This window comes from Equus caballus, chromosome 11 (assembly GCF_041296265.1).
Source record: "Equus caballus isolate H_3958 breed thoroughbred chromosome 11, TB-T2T, whole genome shotgun sequence".
In the NCBI taxonomy this organism is placed as follows: Eukaryota; Metazoa; Chordata; class Mammalia; order Perissodactyla; family Equidae; genus Equus; species Equus caballus.
In genome coordinates, this window is record NC_091694.1 from 6,099,451 (window position 1) to 6,122,897 (window position 23,447).

The 23,447-nt window shown below is 47.7% G+C and overlaps 3 protein-coding genes across 15 annotated transcripts in view; 1 reads left to right on the top strand and 2 right to left on the bottom strand.

Moving 5' to 3' along the window:
* CDK3 (cyclin dependent kinase 3) lies at positions 1 to 4,513 on the bottom strand. Of its 3 annotated transcripts, none has more exons than XM_001491903.6 (8): positions 4,251 to 4,513; positions 3,455 to 3,580; positions 3,041 to 3,118; positions 2,839 to 2,959; positions 2,563 to 2,733; positions 2,368 to 2,469; positions 1,863 to 2,066; positions 1 to 729 (listed from the first exon to the last, which is right to left on the bottom strand). In XM_001491903.6, the coding sequence occupies exons 2-8, from the start codon at positions 3,568 to 3,570 to the stop codon at positions 604 to 606; spliced, it is 918 nt and encodes a 305-aa protein (XP_001491953.2). In that variant the 5' UTR covers positions 3,571 to 3,580; positions 4,251 to 4,513; the 3' UTR covers positions 1 to 603. The 3 variants fall into 3 exon arrangements, with proteins under 3 accessions (XP_001491953.2, XP_070082994.1, XP_005597198.1); XM_070226893.1 differs by having other exon boundaries at positions 2,563 to 2,718; positions 4,251 to 4,384; XM_005597141.3 differs by lacking the exon at positions 4,251 to 4,513 and having other exon boundaries at positions 2,563 to 2,718; positions 3,455 to 3,922.
* Positions 4,352 to 23,085, bottom strand: TEN1 (TEN1 subunit of CST complex). Of its 6 annotated transcripts, none has more exons than XM_005597139.4 (4): positions 22,641 to 23,085; positions 14,732 to 14,828; positions 11,279 to 11,436; positions 4,352 to 4,796 (listed from the first exon to the last, which is right to left on the bottom strand). In XM_005597139.4, exons 2-4 carry the CDS (start codon positions 14,821 to 14,823, stop codon positions 4,675 to 4,677), a joined length of 372 nt encoding a protein of 123 aa, XP_005597196.1. In that variant the 5' UTR covers positions 14,824 to 14,828; positions 22,641 to 23,085; the 3' UTR covers positions 4,352 to 4,674. The 6 variants fall into 6 exon arrangements, with proteins under 6 accessions (XP_005597196.1, XP_005597197.1, XP_001916812.1 ...); XM_005597140.4 differs by having other exon boundaries at positions 22,906 to 23,068; XM_001916777.4 differs by having other exon boundaries at positions 22,689 to 23,059.
* ACOX1 (acyl-CoA oxidase 1) overlaps positions 23,050 to 23,447 on the top strand; it is a 24,660-nt gene continuing 24,262 nt past the window's right edge. For 4 of the 6 annotated variants that reach the window (XM_070226890.1, XM_070226891.1, XM_070226889.1 and 1 more), the window contains exon 1: positions 23,148 to 23,348. Coding sequence is in view for 4 of the 6 variants with exons in the window: in XM_070226889.1 (XP_070082990.1) it covers positions 23,240 to 23,348 (109 nt within the window). In the remaining 2 variants the exon portion in view is untranslated. Of the gene's footprint in view, positions 23,349 to 23,447 lie in introns of all 6 variants that reach the window. The other 2 variants (XM_001494513.7, XM_003362487.5) reach the window with 2 other exon arrangements.

The following is a 23,447-nucleotide window of genomic DNA, read 5'->3' on the forward strand; positions in this document are numbered from 1 at the left end:
TCTCAGGAATTTGGCATTTTTATTTCCTGTTTTCAAAGCCAGAGGCAAACAAACATTAAGCAAATCCTAGGTGACGAGACAACTTAGAACAGCCACACAGACCTTGACCTCCCCTGGGATCAGGAAAATGTCCTTTCTCTCCCTCTCCCTGCTTCCTGTTTAACTTGGGACTCAACTGGAACACAACTCTTCCCCAAACATTTTAAATCCAAAAAGACCGGCAGGGGGCACCCTTTCCTTCAGGTTCTGGCCACGCAGTCGAGGGCCCGGCAGGTGAAGGGCACCAGGAGGCAGCCAGGACAGGCTCCTTGCTCTCCTTGGCACCTGCTGTTCCAGGGCCAGGGGGCCCAGTCTCTAACATACCCCGCCATGAACAGAGCTTCTGTGCCCTCAGCTTGAAACGGCTCCATCTAACCCAATAAACAACATAGGAACTCGCTAACCTGCTGGCAGGACTAACCCAAACTCAGCCCTCTGATGGCTGAGGCCAAATTCCTTAGCGTTTTGCTCTCTCCCCAGATAAGTGCTTTCTTGGGAAGTGGGTGGGGAGGCAGCTGGGGCAGCAGCTGGGGAGAGGCTTTGAGGCGGGGGCCTCAAACGTTCTCAGCGGCAAAAACGCTCCAGCACACACTGGCGGGGGGCCGGGGAGGTCTCGGTGGACGAGAAGTACGGCTGCGCGAGGGCGGCCTTGGCTGAGATCCGCCGGCTGGGGTCATACTGCAGCAGTTGCTGTGAAGGAAGGAGGAGAAGGAAAGAGACTGGACCTCGGTGTGGCCAGGGCTGGAGGGGAATTACCCTCCCAGGTCCCAGCTGGAGGGCCCCGAGCCCCAAAGGGCTGCCTTCAAACCCAGAACTGCACGAAGCTACCTCCTCCCAGCTTGCGACCCTGTTCGGGACACTCCCAGAATCTGGGGACAAAGAATTACTTCTAGTCCAGCCCTGTTGGATCACTCCCAGTTTCCTTTAAGCTACTGAGGCTGAGTCAGTCTCTCCCCTTCTGTACTGAGGTTTCCAGGCCACTCCTGGTTGAGACGGACTTCTCTCTATGTGTCAGGAAGTGGGCCAAACCTGTCCAGGGAGTACACTTGGAATTGGGTAGGAACTCAGAATCCCTAAACCAGCCAGGATGTGGAAGGACCCACAGCCCCGGAGTAGCCAGGATGGAGCGCTAAGAGCCTTGGTTGGAAGTCTACACGGTCCCGCTGGTGCTGGGTTGGTAGACACACAGAGACTTCCCGAAAGCTGGACAGACAGCCTGAAGGTGAAAATACTGCTGTGCCTTCCTCTGACCCAACACCAGATTAAAGAGAGAAATGCAGCCCCAAGTCTTTGTGGGCAAGAATGGATGGCTGTGGGCCATCAGGCCTGGGCCAGCCCAAGGCGTCAAGATGATGGAACAGGAAGGGTGAGTGAGGACTGTGGCAGAGGCCTAGGCGGCAGGGAATGGCCTGTCGTGAACAGCCTCATGTGAGGAGTGACCGCTGCAGGGAACACTGAGACAGGAGCAGCTGCAGCCCCTGCCTGGGAAAGCTTATAGCTTACATAGGGTAATAAGGTCCACAGAGGAAAATCACCAAAAACACTAGGCAACTAAGAAAAAGGCAAGTATCACAGCATAAAAACAAAGCTAAGGAAGAAGTTTTAAAAGGGAAGATGAACATTGGACCTATCAGGGGAGAGGCCTCCAGGCTGAACAATCGATATTCCAGTTGTGTACAAGGGTCAGAAAAGAGACCTGCTGGGATTCAGAAGGAGCCAGGGTTCCATAAGAGGCTGGCTGACAAAGGCGACGCTTCTGGTGGGAGGAGCAACTGGAGCCAGGCGGCCTTTCTTGCCGTCGCCTGTCTCATACCTGTACCTACCATGAGCAGGTCCTGGCCCTCTGGCTGCAGATTGGGTACAATCTCCTCCAGCCTCTTCCTGGTCCACTTGGGGAAGCTGCCCTTATAGTCAGGCAGCTGGGTGACTCCTGGCCAGGTGGCTTCAGTGGGTGTCCCCAGGGTCCGAAAGATACGAAAGAGCTGGTCAATCTCAGAGTCACCAGGAAACAGGGCTCTGCGAGTCACCTGGAATGCAGAAGAGGAGAAGGTGTGGGTATGCCTGCATCCCTTGTCATACAAGGTATCCCTTGTCATACAGAATCCAATACCAGGTAAGAAGCCAGACCAGGGAAGCACCTTCAAGATGTCTTTCCCAGGGCTGTGCTAAGAACCCTGGCTTTTTCTGGAATAAACGCTGCTTCCCCACTCCTTAAACCAGTTCCAAACACCTTCTAATCTACCTCTAACAGGAGAATCAGGGTCTCACCCCACCCTAATAGGACCCTGCCTGTGGCCTCCTTGTGGCCATGTTTGCCCCTTTCTCTACCATCTCTGCAAAGATGCAGCCAATGCTCCAGACATCCACAGCCGTTGAATAGAACTTGCTGCCCAACAGAATCTCGGGGGCTCGATACCAGAGTGTCACCACCTGTAGGGGCAAGAAAACGGCATCATTCAGGGTGGCTGAGTGCACGGGTGACATCCCTTTGGCTGCCCTTCTCTCCCCTTTATCCTGCGGTACCTCGTGGGTGTAGGTGCGTAGGGGCACCCCGAAGGCTCGAGCCAGTCCAAAGTCAGCCAGCTTGATGGCACCCAACTCATTAATGAGTAGATTCTGGGGCTTCAGGTCTCGGTGGATGACCCGATGAGAGTGGCAGAAATTCACCCCCTGCAGCAGCTGGAAGAGGTAGCTCTGGAGCAGCAAGCAGGAGAAGGCGCCGGCTGAGCGGACGCGGGGCCGCCGAGCGGGGCCGCAGAGCGGGGCGGACGCTGCTCTTCCCCGTCCTTCCCTCGGTACCTTCACCAAGTGCGTGGGGAGCTCGGAGGCCGGGGTGGAGTCCATGTACTTCTTCAGGTCCTGGCTGAGGAACTCGAACACCAGGTAAAGCTTCTTCTCGCTGTGCACCACGTCCAGCAGCCTGGCCGGGGGACGCCAGTCAGGCTGCGGCTCCCAGGCGAACTGGGACAGGCCCAGCTTCCCTGCCTCTTCCCCGCCTCACCTGACGATGTTGGGGTGCTTGAGCTCTTTGAGCAGGGAGATCTCCCTGATGGCGGTGCTTGGGACCCCCTCGGTCTCCCTGCAGGAAAGAAGGGCACAGCAGTGGAGGCAGGAGCCAGGAAGGGCCTCTGCCTGGGGGGTCACCTGTGCTCCTTATTGCAGAAGGATGGCCCATCCCCCAGCGCCGGGGCACTGTGCTCCTCGCCACACGCTTATCACCACCAGGGGCCCGGGACAAAGCCTGGTCGGGGTGAGGACGAGTGAGGGCGGCACCTCTGCGGCCGCCCCAGTCTAACGGGGCAGCACTGGGACAAGGAATTGAATGTAAAACCCCGACACGAGGGACAGATGGGGCAGCTCCTGGGGTTTCGGGGCACCCCTGGGTGGGGGTCTCAGGGGCCGTCCCAGCACTCACAAATCCAGCCTGATCTTCTTCAGGGCCACGAGCTGCCCTGTCTCCTTGTTCTTGGCCTTATACACCACCCCATAGGTGCCCTCTCCGATCTTCTCTACCTTCTGGAACACATCCATGTCCGCAGAGCTGCCCGGGAAACAAGAGGGCAGCCGGGGCCTTCGCCCCTCACGCCCAGTGCTGCTGGGCCCCCTCCAGCCTCAATGGAGCACCTGTCCAGCCTGCGCCCAGGCTTCCCACTTCTGGAGGCCTGTGCCCACAGGGCTTACCCTGCTCTGCCTGCCAGGCCACCCGGGCCCAGGCCCCGCTCCGCCCTCCACCCCAGCACATCCCTGGGAAGCTGGCTTGGAGCAGGACTGCCCCTCGCCCAGCCCAGCCCAGCCCAGCCCAGCCCAGCCCAGTCCAGCCCAGGCCCGAGCCCCCAGGCCTCCTGGCCCTGCCCGGCCAGGAAGGTGCCCGGCTACGGCGCGCAGGAGGGCCCAAACTTCTCAGGCCAGAGCCCCTGCCCCTGCCCAGCCTGGCCAGCTCGGGGGGGGGGGCGGAAGGTTGCCCAGAAGGGCTGCCTGAGAGGCCAGGGTCAGCTCAGGGCAGAGGTCGGGGGTCTGGAAGCGTTCTGTAGCCACAGTCCTGCCCTAGGCCGCACAGCCAGGGCCAGGGGCTAGGCCCCGCCGGGTTGTGGGCGCTCGGCCTCCTGTGAGGGCAGAACCTGGGCAGGGGCAGCCGGTCTGCGTCCTGGGCCCCCCACCTGGGTCTGAGTGCCCCCAGCACCCTCCCCTCAGGCCCCCAGCCCAGAATTCACCAGAAACCCTGCGCTCCTGCAGCCTCACTGCCAGCAGACTGCCTGCTCGACGGCTCCCCCTCCTGGCCCCTGCCGGCGCTGCACCACGTGCACACACTCTCTCGCTGCTGAGGCCTTTATTCACGAGGACTTTCTGGAACCCGCCGTGACCCCACACGAGGCACAGCCCCCAGCACGCCAGAGCTCGGCCTCCTGCGGTCTCCTTGGGGGTCGGGGGTCTGTCAGGTTTTGGTGCTTGCTCTGTGGGTTCTCATTTCTGGGACAATCCCAAATTAATAATCCCTCCCCTCGTCTCTCTGGCTCCAGAAAAGGCCGTCACTCTGGGGAAGCTCCTGTATCTTCTCTGCAGCAGCTCCGGCATCTCCTGTGGGCTTGGCCCCAGGAGCCGCGGTCCGATGGGGGGGTTGCCAAGAGTCTCCATTTCCTACTGGCTGTTGTCCCTCTCTCGCTGGTACATCCTCTGCTCCCGGATGGCTTGTTCTAACAAGGGTAGATTCATTCCTTCCACACAAGTCAGCACGCGGGCCTTCACCACAGAACCTCCGTCTGAAAGACACAGACACCAAGGTGCTAGCAGTGACTGACTGACAGCAACACACTCTACAGATGCACTCCAGCTGTTTTCCCTCCACTTGTTCTCAGTCCTGAGTTTTAACAGGGTGTTTGACAGGATGCAGGCATCTAGGATGTTGGCAATTTGTCCACCTGGGCCTCAGAACTGTGGGCCTGTCATGCACTACAGGGACATGTCTGGAACCTAGGGGGTAGCCCGACAATTCCACTCTTCATGGAGGAAGGGCCAGAAAGATGTACCCTCTGCTTCCCTCTTTTGTCATCTTAATTCCTGCCACCTTCTCTGTAGGTCCCAATTCCCTGGGGTTGAGGAGGGGTCTCAATCACCATCCTACTTCTCCATTTGTATCAAGGGAGGGGCCCTTTTGGCATCATAGGACCCAGTGGCATTAGCAATTGGGGCAAGGAGAACCCCATATTTAATAAATCCAAGAGGAGGGTTTGGCCGTATAGGGGCAAGTCATCCCACTCTGGACAAGGGGCTAGGGGGTCTTCTAGCAGATGCTGTGGTGCCCTGATGCATTATGGAAAGATGTGTCAATGTTCAGGTGACATCAAACATGAAAGACATCTGGGGTTTGCCCTGATCATTTTTAATTTTATTTTTTTCACTCACTTTCTCTCTGCTCTCTGGGCACAGCAATGAATACATTCAATGTTCTAGGACACTATCCTGTCTCCTTTTGATGCCGTTTTAAGATAGCGGCTCTCCGCTTAGACAAAGTCTGAGCCTAGCCTTCCTTCTGGCCTAGGCCATCTTATTGATTCAACACAGCCTGGGGGCGGAATTCAGAGCATCAGACTGTCTAGATTCCAGCTTTCAACTCAGGAAGATGAACTTGTTTGAAACATGAGGTCACCTGTGTGTTGTCTGCTTCTGCTGGCCCCAGCACTGCGCAGCAGAGACTGCCTGGCCTAGAGTGGAGTGGACTGTGACAATAACTGGATCTGCTGATAATCAGTGGAGACTGCTGATTCTCATTCCTCAGGCCTCTTCTGGAATAGCTGGGTTATCTCTACTGATGAATCACAAAGGACATTTGCCTAAACTTCACTTGGCAGTGAGAGGCCTGCTGCTGCCTTAGCCCTAAATAGTTTCCACAGAGCAGCTGCATGTGTTCAGAACGACACAGGGAAGCAAGGACAAAATCAAGGATCTCTAACTCACAGTTAAATGTTTCGAAATGGGATCCCTCGTCAAATGTTTCCAAACTCCCTGTATGAATATTTTCTTAGTTATTCCACTTAATTTCACAAAACTTTCTTTCCATTAATGCCTATCACTCTTTCCTCCCTCAGGCTGGGGAAACCCTCCCTTCTAGATTTATATAGTGGAACATGTTGTTTCTCCCTGGGAATGAAAAAGTTATTAAATATGGAAGTGAGCTTTAGAAATATGATTATCACAGGGACAAACTGGGCAATGGTGTTAGTCCATTCGTAAAATGTCCGTGTAAATGGAATGAGAAGAACAGTGTCTGAAGAAGAGCTGCAAGGAAGGGAGAAAGGCGTTTACGAACAAGATAGCTGGAGAAATAGTCATTTAGGGGAATTTCTTCTTGCAGATGCAAAGCACCTAGAGAAAAGAAGGGACTGAGTTACAAAGAGCAGTCAGGACACAGCGGGTTGAGGTGTGAGTAGGAGGCAAGAAAGGGGTGAAATGGAGAAAAGACCTTCTTTTAGGCAGTTTGACTGTGAAGGGAGGGAGGGGCATAGCCAGGTAGGGATACAGAGCAGAAGATGACATTATTATTGTTATGATTATTTAATATAGAAGAGGCCTGAGTGCTTTCTGTGCTGGGAGGGAAGAACCAGCGGTAAGGATTCAGTGGAGGGAGCACAGTCCTGCGGGAGGCCAGGCCGTGGATCGCAGCACGGGGGCTGTGCCTCAGGCAGGAGGGATCCTCTCCCTCCAGACTGGAGGAAAGGAGCTACTGATGGGTATGGCTGCATAAAGCTTTAGGAGGAGAGACATCTGCTGTGGCCTCAATTTTACCTGGGATGTAGGAGGTGAGGTTTTGCTGAAAGGGACAGGGCAGGTGATGCAGTAGGGGGTCTTGTGTGACAGGTGAATGCCTGAAATGGCCGTTGTGGATCATGGGAGAGGGGATTGACCGGGACACGTGGAAGGATTTCTAGGGCGCATGGAGGGCCCCAGTGAGATAAGAGACCTTAAAATCACTGTGCTAGGAATCCGAGGAGACTTGTGAAATTTCTCCATCAACGGTCGGGTGGGACCTGAGAGGGTGGAGGTTGGGGTTTCATCAGGCAGGAGTGAGGAGGCAAGAGGTTGAAACTTCTGCCACGAAAGTGCTTGAAATGATAGTGAGGTCCAGCTGGAGGGGAGGAAAGCGAATGGGAGAGAGGTGGAAGAAACAGAGGAGTTCAAAGTCCACAGGTCCTGACAGGGAATGAAGAGGGAGAGGGCAGAAAGACACCCAGGGTGGAACTGCTACAGTTTCAGGTAGCAGAAGTAGGGCAGTTCTGGGTGGGACCACGGGTGTGTGAGGCAGAAGTGGGACAGAGGGACACAGTGGCAGAAGCGGCCTGCTGCAGAGGAGGAGAAAGGTGTTCAATGACAAACTTGAAGAGCCAGCAGGATCCCAGCCCCACCTCTGGGTTCTGCAGTGTGCGTGGTTTGGGTGGCTGACCAGGCCTCCCCTGGGAGGGTGGGAGGAGAACTGCTCTCCTGGGAAAAAGCCAGGTTTCAGGCAAGTCCCAGAGAAGGTGAGAGCATAACAAAGCGGCTTGAAGATGGAGGAGCAGTGTTCCAGAGGACACAACAGGAAGGCTTGCGGGGCAGGAAACAGCAGTCAGGTGGAAGAAAACCAGACCAGGGCGGGATATGTGGGGAGAGCAGTAACCTTCTAGAGCGTCTAGAGCTGAGCTGGGGAGAGGCTGCCCCCCAATACCTTGGGTCCCAGACACGAAGCCCCCAGGCCCGAGGATGACGCCCAAAGAAGGCATCAACCAGCAAGATTCTGCACACAGCTGGCATTTCTTCATCTTTTTGGCCTCCTCAGCTAGCTCTGTGTGCAAAAATTTTAGGAAAGTTCTTCAGCTAGCCTGCTGTCTGTCCTCATAACTGCCAATCTTGCCACAGGGCAGGGCCCTCGTCTAGTTGACCTTTGTGTCCCCACAGGACTTAGGACCTGGGCAGACACACAGAGAACGGGGTGTGAAAGCAGCTACGCTGTGCCAAGGCTAAAGGTCAGGGCCACTTCCATGCTCAGCCCACCCTCTGCCCCTCCTCATCGTCGTCTTTCTTTCCTTGTGTCAGTTGCGAATGATAAGCACGTATTACACAGAAATTAGAAACTTAGGGAAAAAAATTTTTAAGAAAGAAAAAAAAAATACAGATCATGAAGAAAATAATGAGAAGTGGTAAACTAGCCAGAGCCCAGGAAGAATGCTGCTCAATCTGAGACTTATCAGGTTCAGGTTTCCTTTTTTCTTGGGGGGAATACTTCAGAGTGCTATCGTCCGTGCCTTCCCAGTGCGGCCCAGCGGAGGCACACGCCAGACTGCTCTGCTTTTGGTAGTGTTTGGTTTGATGGGGCAGGCCCAGGTGTTCTTGGGGTCCTGATCCCTGCACCACAACATTCCCATCGACCTTCCACCTAATGATTTTAGCAGCCAGCGACAGTGATTGATGTCTGGATTTATTTCATCAGGGCTTTTAAAGAGGTGACTTCTGAATTTAACCATTTCTCCTGTGTTTATTTACGGTGGTTCACCTCTAAAGAACCTACTCTCATCAACCATTTGGTTTCCCTAAAATACTATCCATTCAGAAAACAACAGGATAGATTTGAGGGAAAGACCAGGTTTAATGCAGCCAGGAGGAAGCAGTTAGTCAATTCCAGACTCAAGTTCTCCAATAAAAGGCATTAAAAAAAAAAGACAAAAGGGGGCTAGCCCTGTGGCTGAGTGGTTAAGGTTCCATGTGCTCCACTTTGGCAGCACGGGTTCAGTTCCCAGGTGTGGACCTATACCACATGTCAAGGCATGCTGTGGTGGCGACCCACATACAAAACAGAGGAAGATTGGCACAGATGTTAGCCCAGGGACAATGTTCCTCAAGTAAAAAAAGAGGAAGACTAGCAATGGACGTTAGCTCAGGGACAATCTGCTCAGAAAAAGAAAGAAAAAAGGAAGACAGAACTGTTACAAGAGACTTGGGATATGTAACTCAAATGCAATGTATTGACTTTCTTTGGATGTTGATTTGAACTAACCAATTGTAAAAAGCCATTTTTTGGTATTCGGGGGAAGTGAACGTGAGATAAAGTATTAGATTATATTGAGGAACAGCTATTAATTTTGTTGGGCGTGATTGTCATAATGTTAGAGATACATTATTGATATATTTACAGGTAAATGAAATGATGTCAGATTTTCGCTAAAAACACCAGCAAAGTAAATAAATAAATGTGGGCAGTGGTGACACAAAACAGCGGAATGTGGACCACTGCCAAATCTGTGTGATGGGTACATGGTGGCTAAGTCTACCATTCTACTTCTGTGCACGTTCAATTTGAAAACATTGAATTGAAAAAATTATATGGATTGAATTTATAAACTTTTTTTCCCCAATTTTCTTCCCACAAATAATTCCAAATGTCCGTTCCAGGCCCTGCCCTCGCCCTGACCTGCTATCCCACCTTAGTTTCAACCCCTCTCTGTATTTGCAGTCGCGCCTTAGAGTTCCAGACACTGGGCAGTGGGTTCCTGTGAGCTCCCAGGACTCACCGCAGAGGCTGGGAGGGCAGAGAAAGCCTCGGGTGACTTGGGCTGTAGTCAAGGTGGAAAGCAGTCAGAAAAAGGCTCTTTGTCCCCTTCTCACCCTCCTCCCGTCACCTCCCTCAGAATGACTATGAGGGCGGGAACTCTGTGAGCACAAAGGCTTAAGCCTGAATAAATCTTAATTTTCATTAAATCAAATATAATTAAAGTGAACACCATTTAATTACATTTTTTTCTGGTGCATTTCATCCAGAGTTAAAAACCACTGCGACTTTTGGAAAGTACGTCGGTAGTGTAAATCAAGAAACACGAATGCTTGTCTCCTTTAAGAGAGCAATTCCACTTTTAGGAAACTACCCTAAAGAAATATTCAGAAAATGACAAAGATTAGTGCACAAGGCTACGAACTGCAGCATTTTTAATAGATAGATAAATAGTTATGGGTTTTTGGGTTTTTTTTTACCTTTTTTCCCTTCTGGCTATAAAAGCAATACATTTTCATTGTAAAATGCTAATAAAAGTAAAAGGAACCCCACAATCCCACTGCCTAGAAATAACTACTATTGACATTTTGGCAAATAATCTTTCAAATTTTTTTTGAGGAGGATTTGTCCTGAGCTAACATCTGTGCCAACCTTCCTCTATTTTCTATGTGGGTTGCTGCCACAGCATGGCCACCAACAAGTAGTGTAGGTCCGCACCCAGGAACTGAATCCCGGCTGCCAAAACAGAGCACACCAAACAACCACTAGGCCATGGGGCCGGCCCCTCAAACTTTCATGTATGTAAAAAAATGTATATTAAACAAAAGTGAGATCATGCAATACATATTGTTTTGTAAACTGCTTTTACTTGGTAAGATATTGTGAACATCTTTTCATGTCAATCGATACAAATTTATAACATCATTTTTAATGGCTGCATAATATTCTATTGACTGAATATACCATAGTTTCTTTAACCAATAAATGTACAGTATATTTATAAAAGCAAGAAGTGGAAACAATATAAATACCCAACAGCCATGTGAATTAGGATACACATCTAGTCTATAAAATGTTATATAGCCATTGAACACACTGAACACATATCTAGAAAAATTTTAAAGACATGAGGAAATACTTATGATAGAATGTTAAGGCAAAACAACCAGATACAACATTATATACTATGAACTCAACCGTGTAAAGGAAAATGGCCCAGGGATGGCTGGAATGCGAGTACCTAGGTTTTAAAGAGCAACCTTCAACTCTTGATGTCAGAGAGATTCTCCCAGGTTGCTTTTATTTCTTCCCTTGTGTTCTATTTCTCTTAACCCTGACTTCCTGGCCTGTTACTCCAGCCCTATCCTCTCTGAGCCCAGGTTTTCTCATCTATGAAGTAACGATAATAAGACAGATTAAGGGCTGGTGGGCAGATTCAAAAAGATTTAAGCAAACCACCTGGTACCAGGCCTGGCGTGTTGCAGGTTTTCAGAAATTAATGGCATCTCTCCCCTCTTTCTTGCTTCCCTATGGCAGGTCTAACCTGAGCCCAATCAAGTCTGTTTCTCATGAGTCCTTGAACTTGTGGGCTGATTTGAAAGGAATGTTAACCTCAAAGAGGGACTCCTGTTGGGTTACAAGCCAGGCCCAGCCCTAAGTGAGTCACCCAAAAGATGCCCCACTCAGGACCCAGAGTGGAAAATGGTGTGCGAGGTCATGACTTACTCTTCTGGTGCTCGAGGTCCCCAAGGACCGTGTACAGGGAGCCCACCTGGGCTTGGAATGGCTCCACCAGCTTGGTGCAGACGAGGATCTGGTGCTGGTCAGACCCATGCTGAGCCATCAGGGTCACTCGGGACTGGGTCATGTCGTAGAGGCACAACCTGGAGGTCAGGGAAAGCGCGATCATTTCTATCCGTAGACAGAACCACCACTAAGCTCAAAAGGTTTTGGGAGGCCAACAAATCCAAGGGAAAATGTTCAGCTCACTCTGATCAGAGAAATAAAAATGGCAGCAACAAATCAGTGAAATTTTTTTCAGTCTATATTGTTGAGGTATAAATTGCAAGCATTAAAAGGCACCTATTTAATGAGCGTTAACAAAAGTATACACTTATGTAACCACCACTCAAGACTTAGTACATCTGTATCACCCCGAAAAGTTCCCTTGTGCCTCTTTGAAGTCTATCCCATCTTCCCACCCCAGGCGAGCACTGGTCTGATTTTGGTCTCCATAGATGAGTTTTCCTACTCAAGCACCTCATATAAATGGAATCAGACAGCATATATTCTTTCGTGTCTAGCTTCTTTCTTTCTTTGTGTCTAGGGTTCTGGTTGCTCCACATCCTCACCAGCACTTGGTATAGTCAGTATTTTTAATTTTAGTCTCTCTAGTGGGCATGAAATACCACATCATTGTGATTTTAATTTGCATTTCCCTGGTGACTAATGACGTTAAGCATCTTTTCACGTGCTTATTGGCCATTTGTGTGTGTGTGTGTGCACGCACATGAGGAATATTGGCCCCGAACTAACATCTGTGCTAATCTTCCTCTATTTTATGTGGGATGCCACCACAGTGTGGCTTGATGAGCCAGGCTAGGTCCACGTCCGGGATCCAAACCTGCAAACCTCAGGCCGCTGAAGCAGAGCATGCGAATGTCACGGGGCCGACCCCCATTTGTAGATATTTTTTAAAAATCATTAAATGCTTTTTGCTTGCTTTTTGTATGATTGCTAACCTATGTATACCTTCTTTCGTGAAGTGTTCGTTCAAGTCTTTTACCTCCTCCCCTTTTTAATATTCTGCTATGTATGCTTTTTCCCTCCAGTTTTATCAAGTTATAATTGAAGTAGAATAAACTATACATATTTAAGGTACATAATTTGACATTTAACATTGTATACACTTGACAAACCATCAGCACAATCAAGATAATGAGCATATCTTTTCATCACCCTGAGAAGTTCCCTCTTGTCCTTCTGTAAGCCTCCTGCCCCCCCCGACCCAGGCAACCCCACTGATCTGCCTTTTTACATTATAGATTACTTTGCATTTTCTACACTTTTATATACAGAGAACCATACATGTAATTTTTTTTGGCCTGGTTTCTTTACTTTAGTATATTTGAGATTCATCCACGTTGTTGCATGTTGCAGTAGTCCATTCCTTTTCACTGCTGAGTAGCATTCCATTGTATGGATATACCACAGTTTGTTTGTTCATTCACCCAGATGGACATTTGGGATGCTTCCAGTTTCTGGCTATTACAAAGAAAGCTGCTATGAATATTCATGTACAAGTCTTTGTGTGGACATACGCTTTCATTTCTCTTGGGAAATACCTAGGAATAGAATGGCTGGATCACACAATAGACATATGTTCAGCTTTTTAAGAAACTGCCAAACTGTTTTCCAAAATAGTTGTGCCATTTTACATTCCCAACAGGAATGTATAAGAGTTCCAGTTGTTCCACATCCTCATCAGCATTTAGCACTGTCAGTCTTTCTAAATTTAGCCAGCTTCATGGGTAAGAGTATCTCCTTGTGGTTTTAATTTGCATTTCTCTAATGACTAATGATGTTGAACAAACTTTCATGCGTTTATCTCCCATCTGTATATCTTCTTGGGCAGTACCTCTTCAAATCTTTTGCTCATTTTAAAATTAAGGTTTTTGTCTTCCTGAGTTGTATGAATTCTTCATATATTCTAGATACAAATCATTTGTTGGATATATATAATATATAATATATATATACACACACACATACATCACACGTTTTCTCCCAGTTTGTGGCTTGCTTGTTAATTTTCTTAATAGTATCTTTCGATGAGCAGAAGCTTTTAATTTTGTTGAGGTCCAATATATTCATTGTTTTTCTTTGATGGTTTTTGCTTTCTGTCTCTTATCTAAGATATCTTTGCCTGTCTCAAGGTTGTGAAGATTTTCTCCTGTTTTCTTCTAAACATTTTATAGTTTTAGCTTATACATCTACAACCCAGTTCAAATGATTATTTTGTTTGTATGCTGTGAGGTAGGGATCAACGTGCTTTTCATCCCCATAAGAACATCCACTTTTTCCAGCATCATTTATTGACATGACTACCTTGCCTCACTCAATTACATTGACGTCTCTGTTGAAAATCAATAATTTTGGTTAAATAAATAGATTACGGTTAAATAAGTTGTGGCATATCTATGCAATGAAATAAAATGGATCTATTTAAAGTGATAATATAGAGCTACGTATCTTGCATGGAACTAGGTGTACCATACACAGTTAAGTAAGTAAGTAAACAAATAAATGGTACAATATAGTAATAGATTAGGATCTCATCTAGGTTAAAATATTTCTCCATGCATGTACATGTACTCTCCAAGATGGTCCCCAATAATTCTCATCTCCTGATACTCACATCCTTGTGTAGTCCCCTACCATCCTGATTAATGTCGACCTGTGTAACGAACAGGATATTGCAGAAATGACTGACAGTGACTTCTGCGGTTAGGCCATGAAAGGCATTTTGGCTTTTTCTTTCCTCTCTCTGTTAGATGACTCATTTTCGAGAAAGCCACGTTACGAGGATTGTCAAGCAGCCCTAAGGAAGTTCCTCCTACATTGTGAGGAACTGAGTCTTCTTGACAACAGCCAGCGCTAACTTGCCAAACACATGACTGAGTCACCTTAGAGGCACATCCTCCAGGCTCAAGCAAGCCTTCCCTGTAAGCTTATAAGTGAATCCGAGCCAGAACCACCCAACTAAGCCATTGCCAAATTCCTGACCCACAGTAACCATGAAATAATGCGTATTTGTTGTCATTTGAAGCTAGTGAATTTGGGAGTAATTTGTTACAGAGCAATATGTGACTAACACAGTATGTATTTATATACAGGTATTGTGCATATACACACCAACCCACATATACATATATACATACACACATGAAAAAGTGTGTAATCACCAAAAGGTTAGCAGTGGTCGTCCAGACAGTGGGATTATAGGTGATTTTTGCTTGTTATCTTTCTGTCTGTATTTTTTATAATGAATATATATTGATTTTTTAGCATATTATAAATAGGTAGACAAAATTACAGTAAAACTATTTTAATTGGTTTTCTTGGGGGGTAAAGCCATTTAAAGATCCCCCCACCATGTGAAAAAACAACCATTCTCACCTGCCGAATGTTCTCAGCGTGCCCCCATCAGGAACTTGGCCGGCACTGACCTCCCACGGAAAGTAATAGATCCCAGGTTTGGGCAGCATCATTATTCCTGTAACCAAATAGGTGAGATGGATTTTTGAAGATTCCTGACAAACCAAGCAGACCACGAGACAGAGATTAGCAGACGCCTGAGACCAGCAACACCTGAAAGGCTAGTTCCAGTGGGTGGTGTTTTAAAATTAAAAAAAAATTTTTGATAGGTTATACATTCACATATTTTAAAAAACAAAACAATGTACGAAAGACCCATGCGGAGAAGTATTGTTGCCACTCCAATCCCTATGCAACCCATTTCCTCCCCAAGCCCCTAAGGCAGTCTGTAAAGGAGCAGATCGTAAGGTATGATCTCTGTTACGACTAATCAACTCTGTCATCAAAGTAGGAAAACACTCACAGGCAAAACATAAGCAAATGAGCACAGCTGTTCCTTCAAACTGTGTTTACAGACACAGGCGATGACCTAGATGGGCCGTGGCTGCCGTTTGCCAACCACTGCCCTAGAGGAAGCCATTTTTATAAATTTCTTACGTATCCTTTCCTTACGCAAATAAAAACAAATAGGAGGCTATATTTATTTTTCCTCTACGCTATAGTATACATACTGTTCTGCATCTTGATTTTTTTCACTCAATATATATATATGTATATATTCTTTTTAAGATTGGCACCTGAGCTAACAACTGTTGCCAATCTTTCTTTTTTCCTTTTCTGCTTTTTCTCCCCAAATCTCCCCCAGTACATAGTTGTATGTCTTAGTTATGGGTCCTTCTAGTTGTGGCATGTGGGACGCCACCTCAGCATGGCCTGACGAGCGTGCCCAGGATCTGAACCAGCGAAACCCTGGGCCACCGAAGCAGAGCCCGTGAACTTAACCACTCGGCCACGGGCCTGGCCCCTAGAATAGTTTTAGATTTATAAAAAAAAATTTGCAAAGATGGTACAGAGAGTTCCTATATACATAGGAACATCCATTTTTTCCGTATAATTAACATCTTACGTTAGTATGATACTTTGTCACAATTAAGGAACCTGTACAAATATGTTATTATTAACTCAACTCCGTACTTTATTTAGATTTAAGTTTTTCCCTAATATCCCCTTTCTGTACCAGGGTTCCCTCCAAGATACCGCATTACATTTAGTTGTCATGTCTCCTAAGACTCCTCCAGGCCGTGACAGTTTCTCAGGCTTTGCTTGTTTTTTGATGACCTTAACAGTTTTGAGGTATACTGGTCAGCTATTTTGTAGAATGACCTTCAGTTTGGGCTTGTCTGATGTTTTTCTCATGGTTAGACTGGGGTTATGGGTTTTTGTTAATAATTTTTAAAAAGAGAGGAGAGTGGTGAAATAAGTTAAATAATAACAATGCAATGGACACTCAACAGGCTTTGTAACAAAATGAGATATTGTATGCACTCATATGGGAAGATCTCCAAGATATACTATCAGGAAACAAAGTAAGGAGCAGGTGTGTACATATATGTACATTTGTGTGTGTGTGTGTGTGTGTGAGAGAGAGAGACAGACAGAGAGAGAACACTCTATAACATAAGGAGCCACATGTAGAAAATGTTAGAGAAGTGGGGATTCAGGAATAATTATTCAATGACAAAGGAATCCTGAAGGTGACAGCTGAGGGAGTCTGGAACTGGCCACCCTAAGATATGTCTGTTTAGCATGAGGATTATTTTGGACTGGTTACTTTTACAAACTGCAGACATGAGAGAAACTCTGAAAAGTAGAATTTACATACCCTTTGTTAAGAGATATTTACATTTGTAAAGGAAATCTCCATCTGTAAAGGTGTCTCCCTCTCTGTATGAGGAGGAAGGGGGATGACCTTATCTCTAGAACTCTTAATCAATGCCAAAGGCAAGGACTTAAATCTGCATCTTGTTTACTGTACGTATGTGGTAATCTCCTGTAGCTGACTCCCCCGACCCCCAACACCCTCTCTTTCCCTTTAGCTGAAGATGATATTTAAGGTGGTGGCTTCAGCCATTTTGGCCAGTTGCTCAGCTTGCCTGGGCCTCTCCCACGTATACATGTTATAAAGCTCTGTTTAATTTTCTCCTGTTATTCTGTCTCATGTGAATTTAATTTGTTGTCTGGCCAGAAGAACCCACAGTGGGTAGAGGAAATGTCTTCCTCCCCTACACAGGCTTCAACTACTTTTTTTTTTTTTGAAAGATTGGCACGTGAGCTAACATCTGTTGCAAATCTTCTTTTTTTCTTCTTCTTCTTCTTTCTCCCCAAAGCCCCCCAGTACATAGCTGTATATTTTTAGTTGTGAGTCCTTCTAGTTGTGGCATGTGGGATGCCACCTCAGCATGGCCTGATGAGTGGTGCCATGTCCACGCCCAGGATCCGAACCGGCGAAACCCTGGGCCGCCATAGGCGAGTGCATGAACTTAACCATTCGGCCATGGGGCCAGCCCCTCAACTACTTCTTGATAGGACAAGTGGAGATATGAACAAAGAAAATGGTAATTAAATAATCCCAAATAAGATCCTTGCAGAGACCAGAGGACTTAGCTTTAGTCCAGAAGTTTAACGTGACCTAGAATCTTGCACAATTGGTTTCCATATCCTCTAATGAAGAGGTCATCAGGCAGTGTTATCAGTCAATGTTCAGCGGTCATTTCTTTTTTCTTTTTTTTCTTTTTATTGGCACCTGGGCTAACAACTGTTGCCAATCTTTTTTTTTTTTCTGCTTTATTTCCCCAAACCCCCCCTGTACACAGTTGTATATCTTAGTTGCAGGTCCTTCTAGTTGTGGGATATGGGACGCCGCCTCAACGTGGCCTGATGAGCGGTGCCATGTCCGCGCCCAGGATCCGAACCCTGGGCCGCCACAGCGGAGCGTGGAAACTTAACCACTCGGCCACGGAGCCGGCCCCTCAGCAGTCATTTCAAGACAGTGTGACCGCAACAGGTTTGGCAGATGCAGCGCAAGAGCAGCTGGCCAAGGCCCAGTCCTCTTCCCCAAGACACATGCCCTGCATTGTTGCACCAGAGACCTCAGCTGCTTCCGTCACGAGCAATGAGACAGCCTCCTCCTCATCTTTGGCATGAGAGAAGCAAAAAAACCCAAAACAAATCAAAAACCAAAAACTAGCCAAGAGGTTGTAGTGGTTCCTGTTTAGGTGGGTCCTCAGGAGGGAGAGGAAATAGGAACAGGCACAGGTAGGGGAAGTTTTAACCAGAACCAAGTCTTGTGGCTTTAATAGCACCTCCAAGCCACCCCTCCCTGTCCCTGAGCACCACCATCTTCCATCTGCTCAAGCCCAGGCCTCATTCTCGATGTCTCCCCTTCTCTCATCCAACCCATCACGAATTTCTATCAATTCTACCTCCGAATACCTATTGAATCTATGCACTTCACTCCATCTCCATGGTCAACACCCTGGTCTAAGGCTTCAGCAGCTTTATGACTGGTCTCTTTGATTCCACTCTTTTCCTTCTATAGTCCACTCTCTTCCTAACAACCAGAGTGCTATTTTAAGTAGGAAATATGCCATGGGCAGTATTTTTTCCCCAAACCTCAAGTCCGAATCTCATAAAGCCTCTAGATCCAACCAACAGCTTACAGAAAATATAGAAACAGAGGAGCACATTAAAGACACCACAGAGATGGTAAAATCCAGACTGTGGGAAATTCAACTCGAACAATGACCCAGACTTTTCAACAAATAAACTGAAGAAAAAAACAATGTATAGTGGAAACCTATACATTAAAAGACTTAAGATTTTTATCAACCAACTGCAACGTATGGGTTTTGTTAGGACCTGGATTTGTAGACAACTTTTTATTTTTTTGAGGAAGATTAGCCCTGAGCTAACTACTTCCAGTCTTCCTCTTTTTGCTGAGGAAGCCTGGCCCTGAGCTCACATCCGTGCCCATCTTCCTCTACTTTTTACGTGGGACGCCTACCACAGCATGGAGTGCCAAGCAGTGCCACGTCCGCACCAGGGATCTGAACCAGTGAATGCTGGGCCGCCAAGAAGCAGAACATGCACACTTAACCGCTACGCCACCAGGCCTGCCCCTGTAGACAACTTCTTATGAAACAACTGGGACGAGACTGATTGGATCTGTGATGACAATAGGAATTTTTGTTTCTATTCCCAAGTGTGATAACGGTATTGTGATTGTGTTAAAAAAAATACTGAAAGTACTTCTGGATGATATAATATGGGATTTGCTTAAAATTAAAGTGGGAGGGGAGTGGGTGGAGGCATAGGTGACAATTGTTGAACCTGGGGAAGAGTATGTGGTTCACTGTATTATAACTTCTACCTTTGTACATGTTTGAAAATTTCCGTCATACAACGTTTAAAAATGTAAGTCAAATCACATAAACCCATTGGAAATGTATTATTAAAGGCTTCCTATTTAACTAGCAAAACTAAAAGTCCTTACCTTGGCCCATAATGCCACGCGGGGCCTGCACCGGGCCTGCCCTTCTGCCCTTGTTTGCCGTCACAGCTCCTCCAGGTCTCGCTCACCCTCAGCACCTACACACTTGCTCCTCCTCAGACTCGAACAGTCTTCCCCACATCTTCACAGGGCTGCTTCTCTCCCCTCATCAGGTCCCAGATCATCTACCTCCTCCTCAGTGACACTTCCCTTGCCTACCCTACCTAAAACGGCCTTCTCTACCACTCCCAGTCACTCTATCCCCTCACCTTAATTGATTTTCTTTCTTTCCTTTTTTTTTTTTTTTGAAGATTTTATTTTTTCCTTTTTCCCCCCAAAGCCCCCGGTACATAGTTGTATATTCTTCGTTGTGGGTCCTTCTAGTTGTGGCATGTGGGACGCTGCCTCAGCATAGTTTGATGAGCAGTGCCACGTCCACGCCCAGGATTCGAACCAATGAAACACTGGGCCACCTGCAGCGGAGTGCATGAACTTAACCACTCGGCCACAGGGCCAGCCCCTTGATTGATTTTCTTCATGGCAGTTTACTAAATAATAGAATTTCCAATATGTGACTTGTTTACTTGTTTCATGTCCATGCTCCCACTAGATTATCAGCTCCATGAGGGCAGAGATTCTGCATTATTCTTCAGTGTATCTCCTGTGCCCAACACACTGTCTGGGACATTATTAGGTATTTATTGAATGGATGAATGTATTCATGAAGAAGAGAGTGGAAACCACAACCATCTAGCCCCACACTTGGCCTGGACACAGAGAACCCAAACTATACCTTACTGCCTACATCAGCGTGACTGTGTGGTCCTCTGCCTTCATTAGCACTTACTCTTGCTGACCATCCAGCCCAGGTAAATGGTTTGAACAACAGCCAGTTTGCCCACTGAGATTATTTGAATTCCCTCACCTTTGCTGTTTCCACTGATTTTCAACTATTGTACAGTGGTTATAACCCAATCCTAATCAAGACTCTGAACTGAAGGACCCACCTTAAACCAAACTTCCAATTCTCAATAAATTCTGGCTTTGCTTTCTCCTCTCTGAGATACTGCCAAAGCTTTGCCAAGTAGTGTTCTCCTTTCTTAGTAAGCAATCAACTCAGCTTGTCTTATCAACAGATTGTGTTGGTGATATTTGGAGAGCCTGCTTTTCACGAGAGGAATGGACTCCAAATAGTAGCCAAATTAAATATTTTAATGCCTGAGGGCATTACAAACAGCATCAGAAACACTGCCTTGCCCTGGTATATTGGAGCCTGAGACAAAAGGAACAATCAGGAATAGTGTGTTTGCCTTTATTTAAAATTTTGGTATTTTGTTCATCGTGGATTTTCTTGCATTAATTTTTTTTAAATGGCACATTAAAATGCTATTAACCTTGACTAGTGTAGGGGAGGAAGACATTTCCTCTACCCACTCTGGGTCCCCCGGGCCAGACAACAAATTAAATTCACATGAGACAGAATGACAGGAGAAAATTAAACAAAGCTTTATAACACGTATACATGGGAGAGGCCCAGGCAAGCTGAGCAACTCACCAAAATGGCTGAAGCCACCACCTTAAATATCATCTTCAGCTCAAGGGAAAGGGAGGATGTTGGGGGTGGGAGGAGTCAGTTACAGGAGATTACCACACAAGTACAGTAAACAAGATGCAGATTTAAGTCCTTGCCTTTGGCATTGATTAAGAGTTTCTAGAGATAAGGTCATCCCCCTTCCTCCTCTACAGAGAGGGAGACACCTTTACAGGTGGAGATTTCCTTCACAAATGTAAATGTCTCTTAACAAAGGGTAACTTCTACTTTTCAGAGTTTCTCTCATGTCTGCAGTTTGTAAAAGTAACCAGTCCAAAATAATCCTCATGCCAAAGAGACATATCTTGGGGTGGCCAATTCTCCCACACTAGTTTTTTGGTGCTCCCTTAAATTGTTTCAGAGGTGAATGCCTCACTCATCTTACCCTATTCCCATTACTGTTGATGAGGACCAAGGCTGCCCCTGCCCCAGGGAGAGAAACCAAGGTGTCCTGCCCTACATACCCATCTATATCATCCTCCGGGAAGCATAGGACATCCTGACCTGATATGACCTGATTTCTATCCAAAGTCATAGGACCACCCAATAACCAGACCCCACCTGCACTGATACCATTTTAACAATTTTTTTCATGATCTTTCCTTTGTCTTGTAAAAAATAACATACCTATGCCTTATAAATTTAGCCCTACCCTCAACTCATTGCAGCTCTTTACTGCCCATGGGTCCAGTCCCCATGTTACTCCATGCTATTCTCTGAATAAAAGAGCACTACTGCCAGACCTTGAGAGTCCAAGAACTCTTTCTTTTGCCTTCTCGCTCACCAAGCCCACGTCACTGTTACTAAAAACTGATGCAGTAAGGAACAGAGTACGAAGAGTATAGTTTTTAAAAACGGATTATCATGCTGTTTAAAATTACAACAGTAAATTAGGGAGAGAGAAAGAAGGGAATGGTGTAGCGTGCTATATCTTCATTATCATGGCTTGAAGTCAAAAGGTAACTAAAATGAACAAATTAAGAAATAGCATACAAGTATCTTACTTAGCAATTTTTTAGGAATCAGAACTAAAAACACAACTGGTTAACAGTGGTTGCCTGAGGGCTGGCCCGGTGGAGGAATGGTTAAGTCCGCATTGTGTTTCAGTGCCCCAGGGTTTCACTGGTTCAGGCCACTTTGGGGAACCGTCCCACATGCCACAACTAGAAGGACCCACACCTAAAATATACAACTATGTACAGGGGGATATTGGGGAGAAAAAGCAAGAAAAAACAAAAAAGAAGACTGGTAATAGCTGTTAGCTCAGGCGCCACTCAAAAAAAAAAAAAGTGGTTGCCTCTGAGGAAGGGGAACTTTTGCTTCTCATTACAAATCCTCCGTTTTTTAACCGTGTGTATTTACTACTTAGATGATGACGATGATAATTGTGAAAAAAGTCTGGATTCCATGATCTCTAAGCACACTGCCACTTGATCACATTCTAAACCCACGCTCACCCCATAAACAGGGAGGAGCCCCTCGATCTCATTCTAAACCCACGCCCACCCCATAAACAGGGAGGAGCCCCTCGATCTCATTCTAAACCCACGCCCACCCCATAAACAGGGAGGAGCCACTCGATCTCATTCTAAACCCACGCTCACCCCATAAACAGGGAGGAGCCAATCGATCACATTCTAAACCCACGCCGACCCCATTAACAGGGAGGAGCACCGGCAATCCCACACCCAGCTCAGTCTACGCCTTTTGCAGCAAAGATGCCATTATCTTACGAAACGATAACTGCAGCCTAGTGGGACTTTTGTGCCCGTCCTTTTATTCTCCCACCTGGGAGAACTTCGGAACTCCTGCGACCTCTCCTAGCAACTCCACAGAGGCCAGAACCTCACCATCCCGAGGGCCTTGAGTCTCCCTCCCACTTTCATTTCCTGGGAGACCTTTGTGAGAGGACCGGAAGTGGTGGGGCGTGCAAGTCCCAAGGCGCAGGCGCAGTCCTCGTCAGCCTTGTTGTCCCGCCGTTTCCCAACTCGCCGCCACCCTGTTTCGGCGTCTCGCGGCCTAGGGTTCCTTCTGTCCGCCCCGCGTGATCACGTGATATGGGAGGGACGGGTTACCAAGGGCGCCTCGCTATGCCACCCAGGACAATTTCTTGACCTTCTTCTGGGGTCTCCTTCTGGGGGGCCGCTCTGGGGCTTCCCTGGCCGAGAGCAAGGAGCTCGCCCGCCTCGCGGCCGGCTGCGGTCACGGCGCCCGCGCCGGTGCCCTCTCTGTCTCTGCCTCCGCCTCCGCCTCCGCCGCGGCCGGTCACGCGCCGGGAGGCCGCGGGGAGGGAGAAGGAGCGAGCAGGGGCGGGCCAGGGCGAGCGGAGGCGGGGATTCGCGCGGTCCTGGGGCGGCTTTTAGGGCCGCGCCCGCGCTGGGGCTGCGGACTCTCGGCGTCGCTGTTGCCGCTGTCTTCTCTGCCGCTCCTGCCTCCGCTGGCTGTCACCATGAACCCGGACCTGCTCAGGGAGCGGGCCGCCGCCAGCTTCAACCCGGAGCTGCTCACGCAAATCCTGGACGGCAGCCCCGAGAACACCCGGCGCCGCCGGGAGATCGGTGAGGGCGGCAGGCCGGGCCTCCCTGCTTCCCCGAACAAGCCTCGAGCGTCCCTCGAGGAGGAGTCGGGGGGCCCTGTGGGGTGTAGGCCGCATCCTC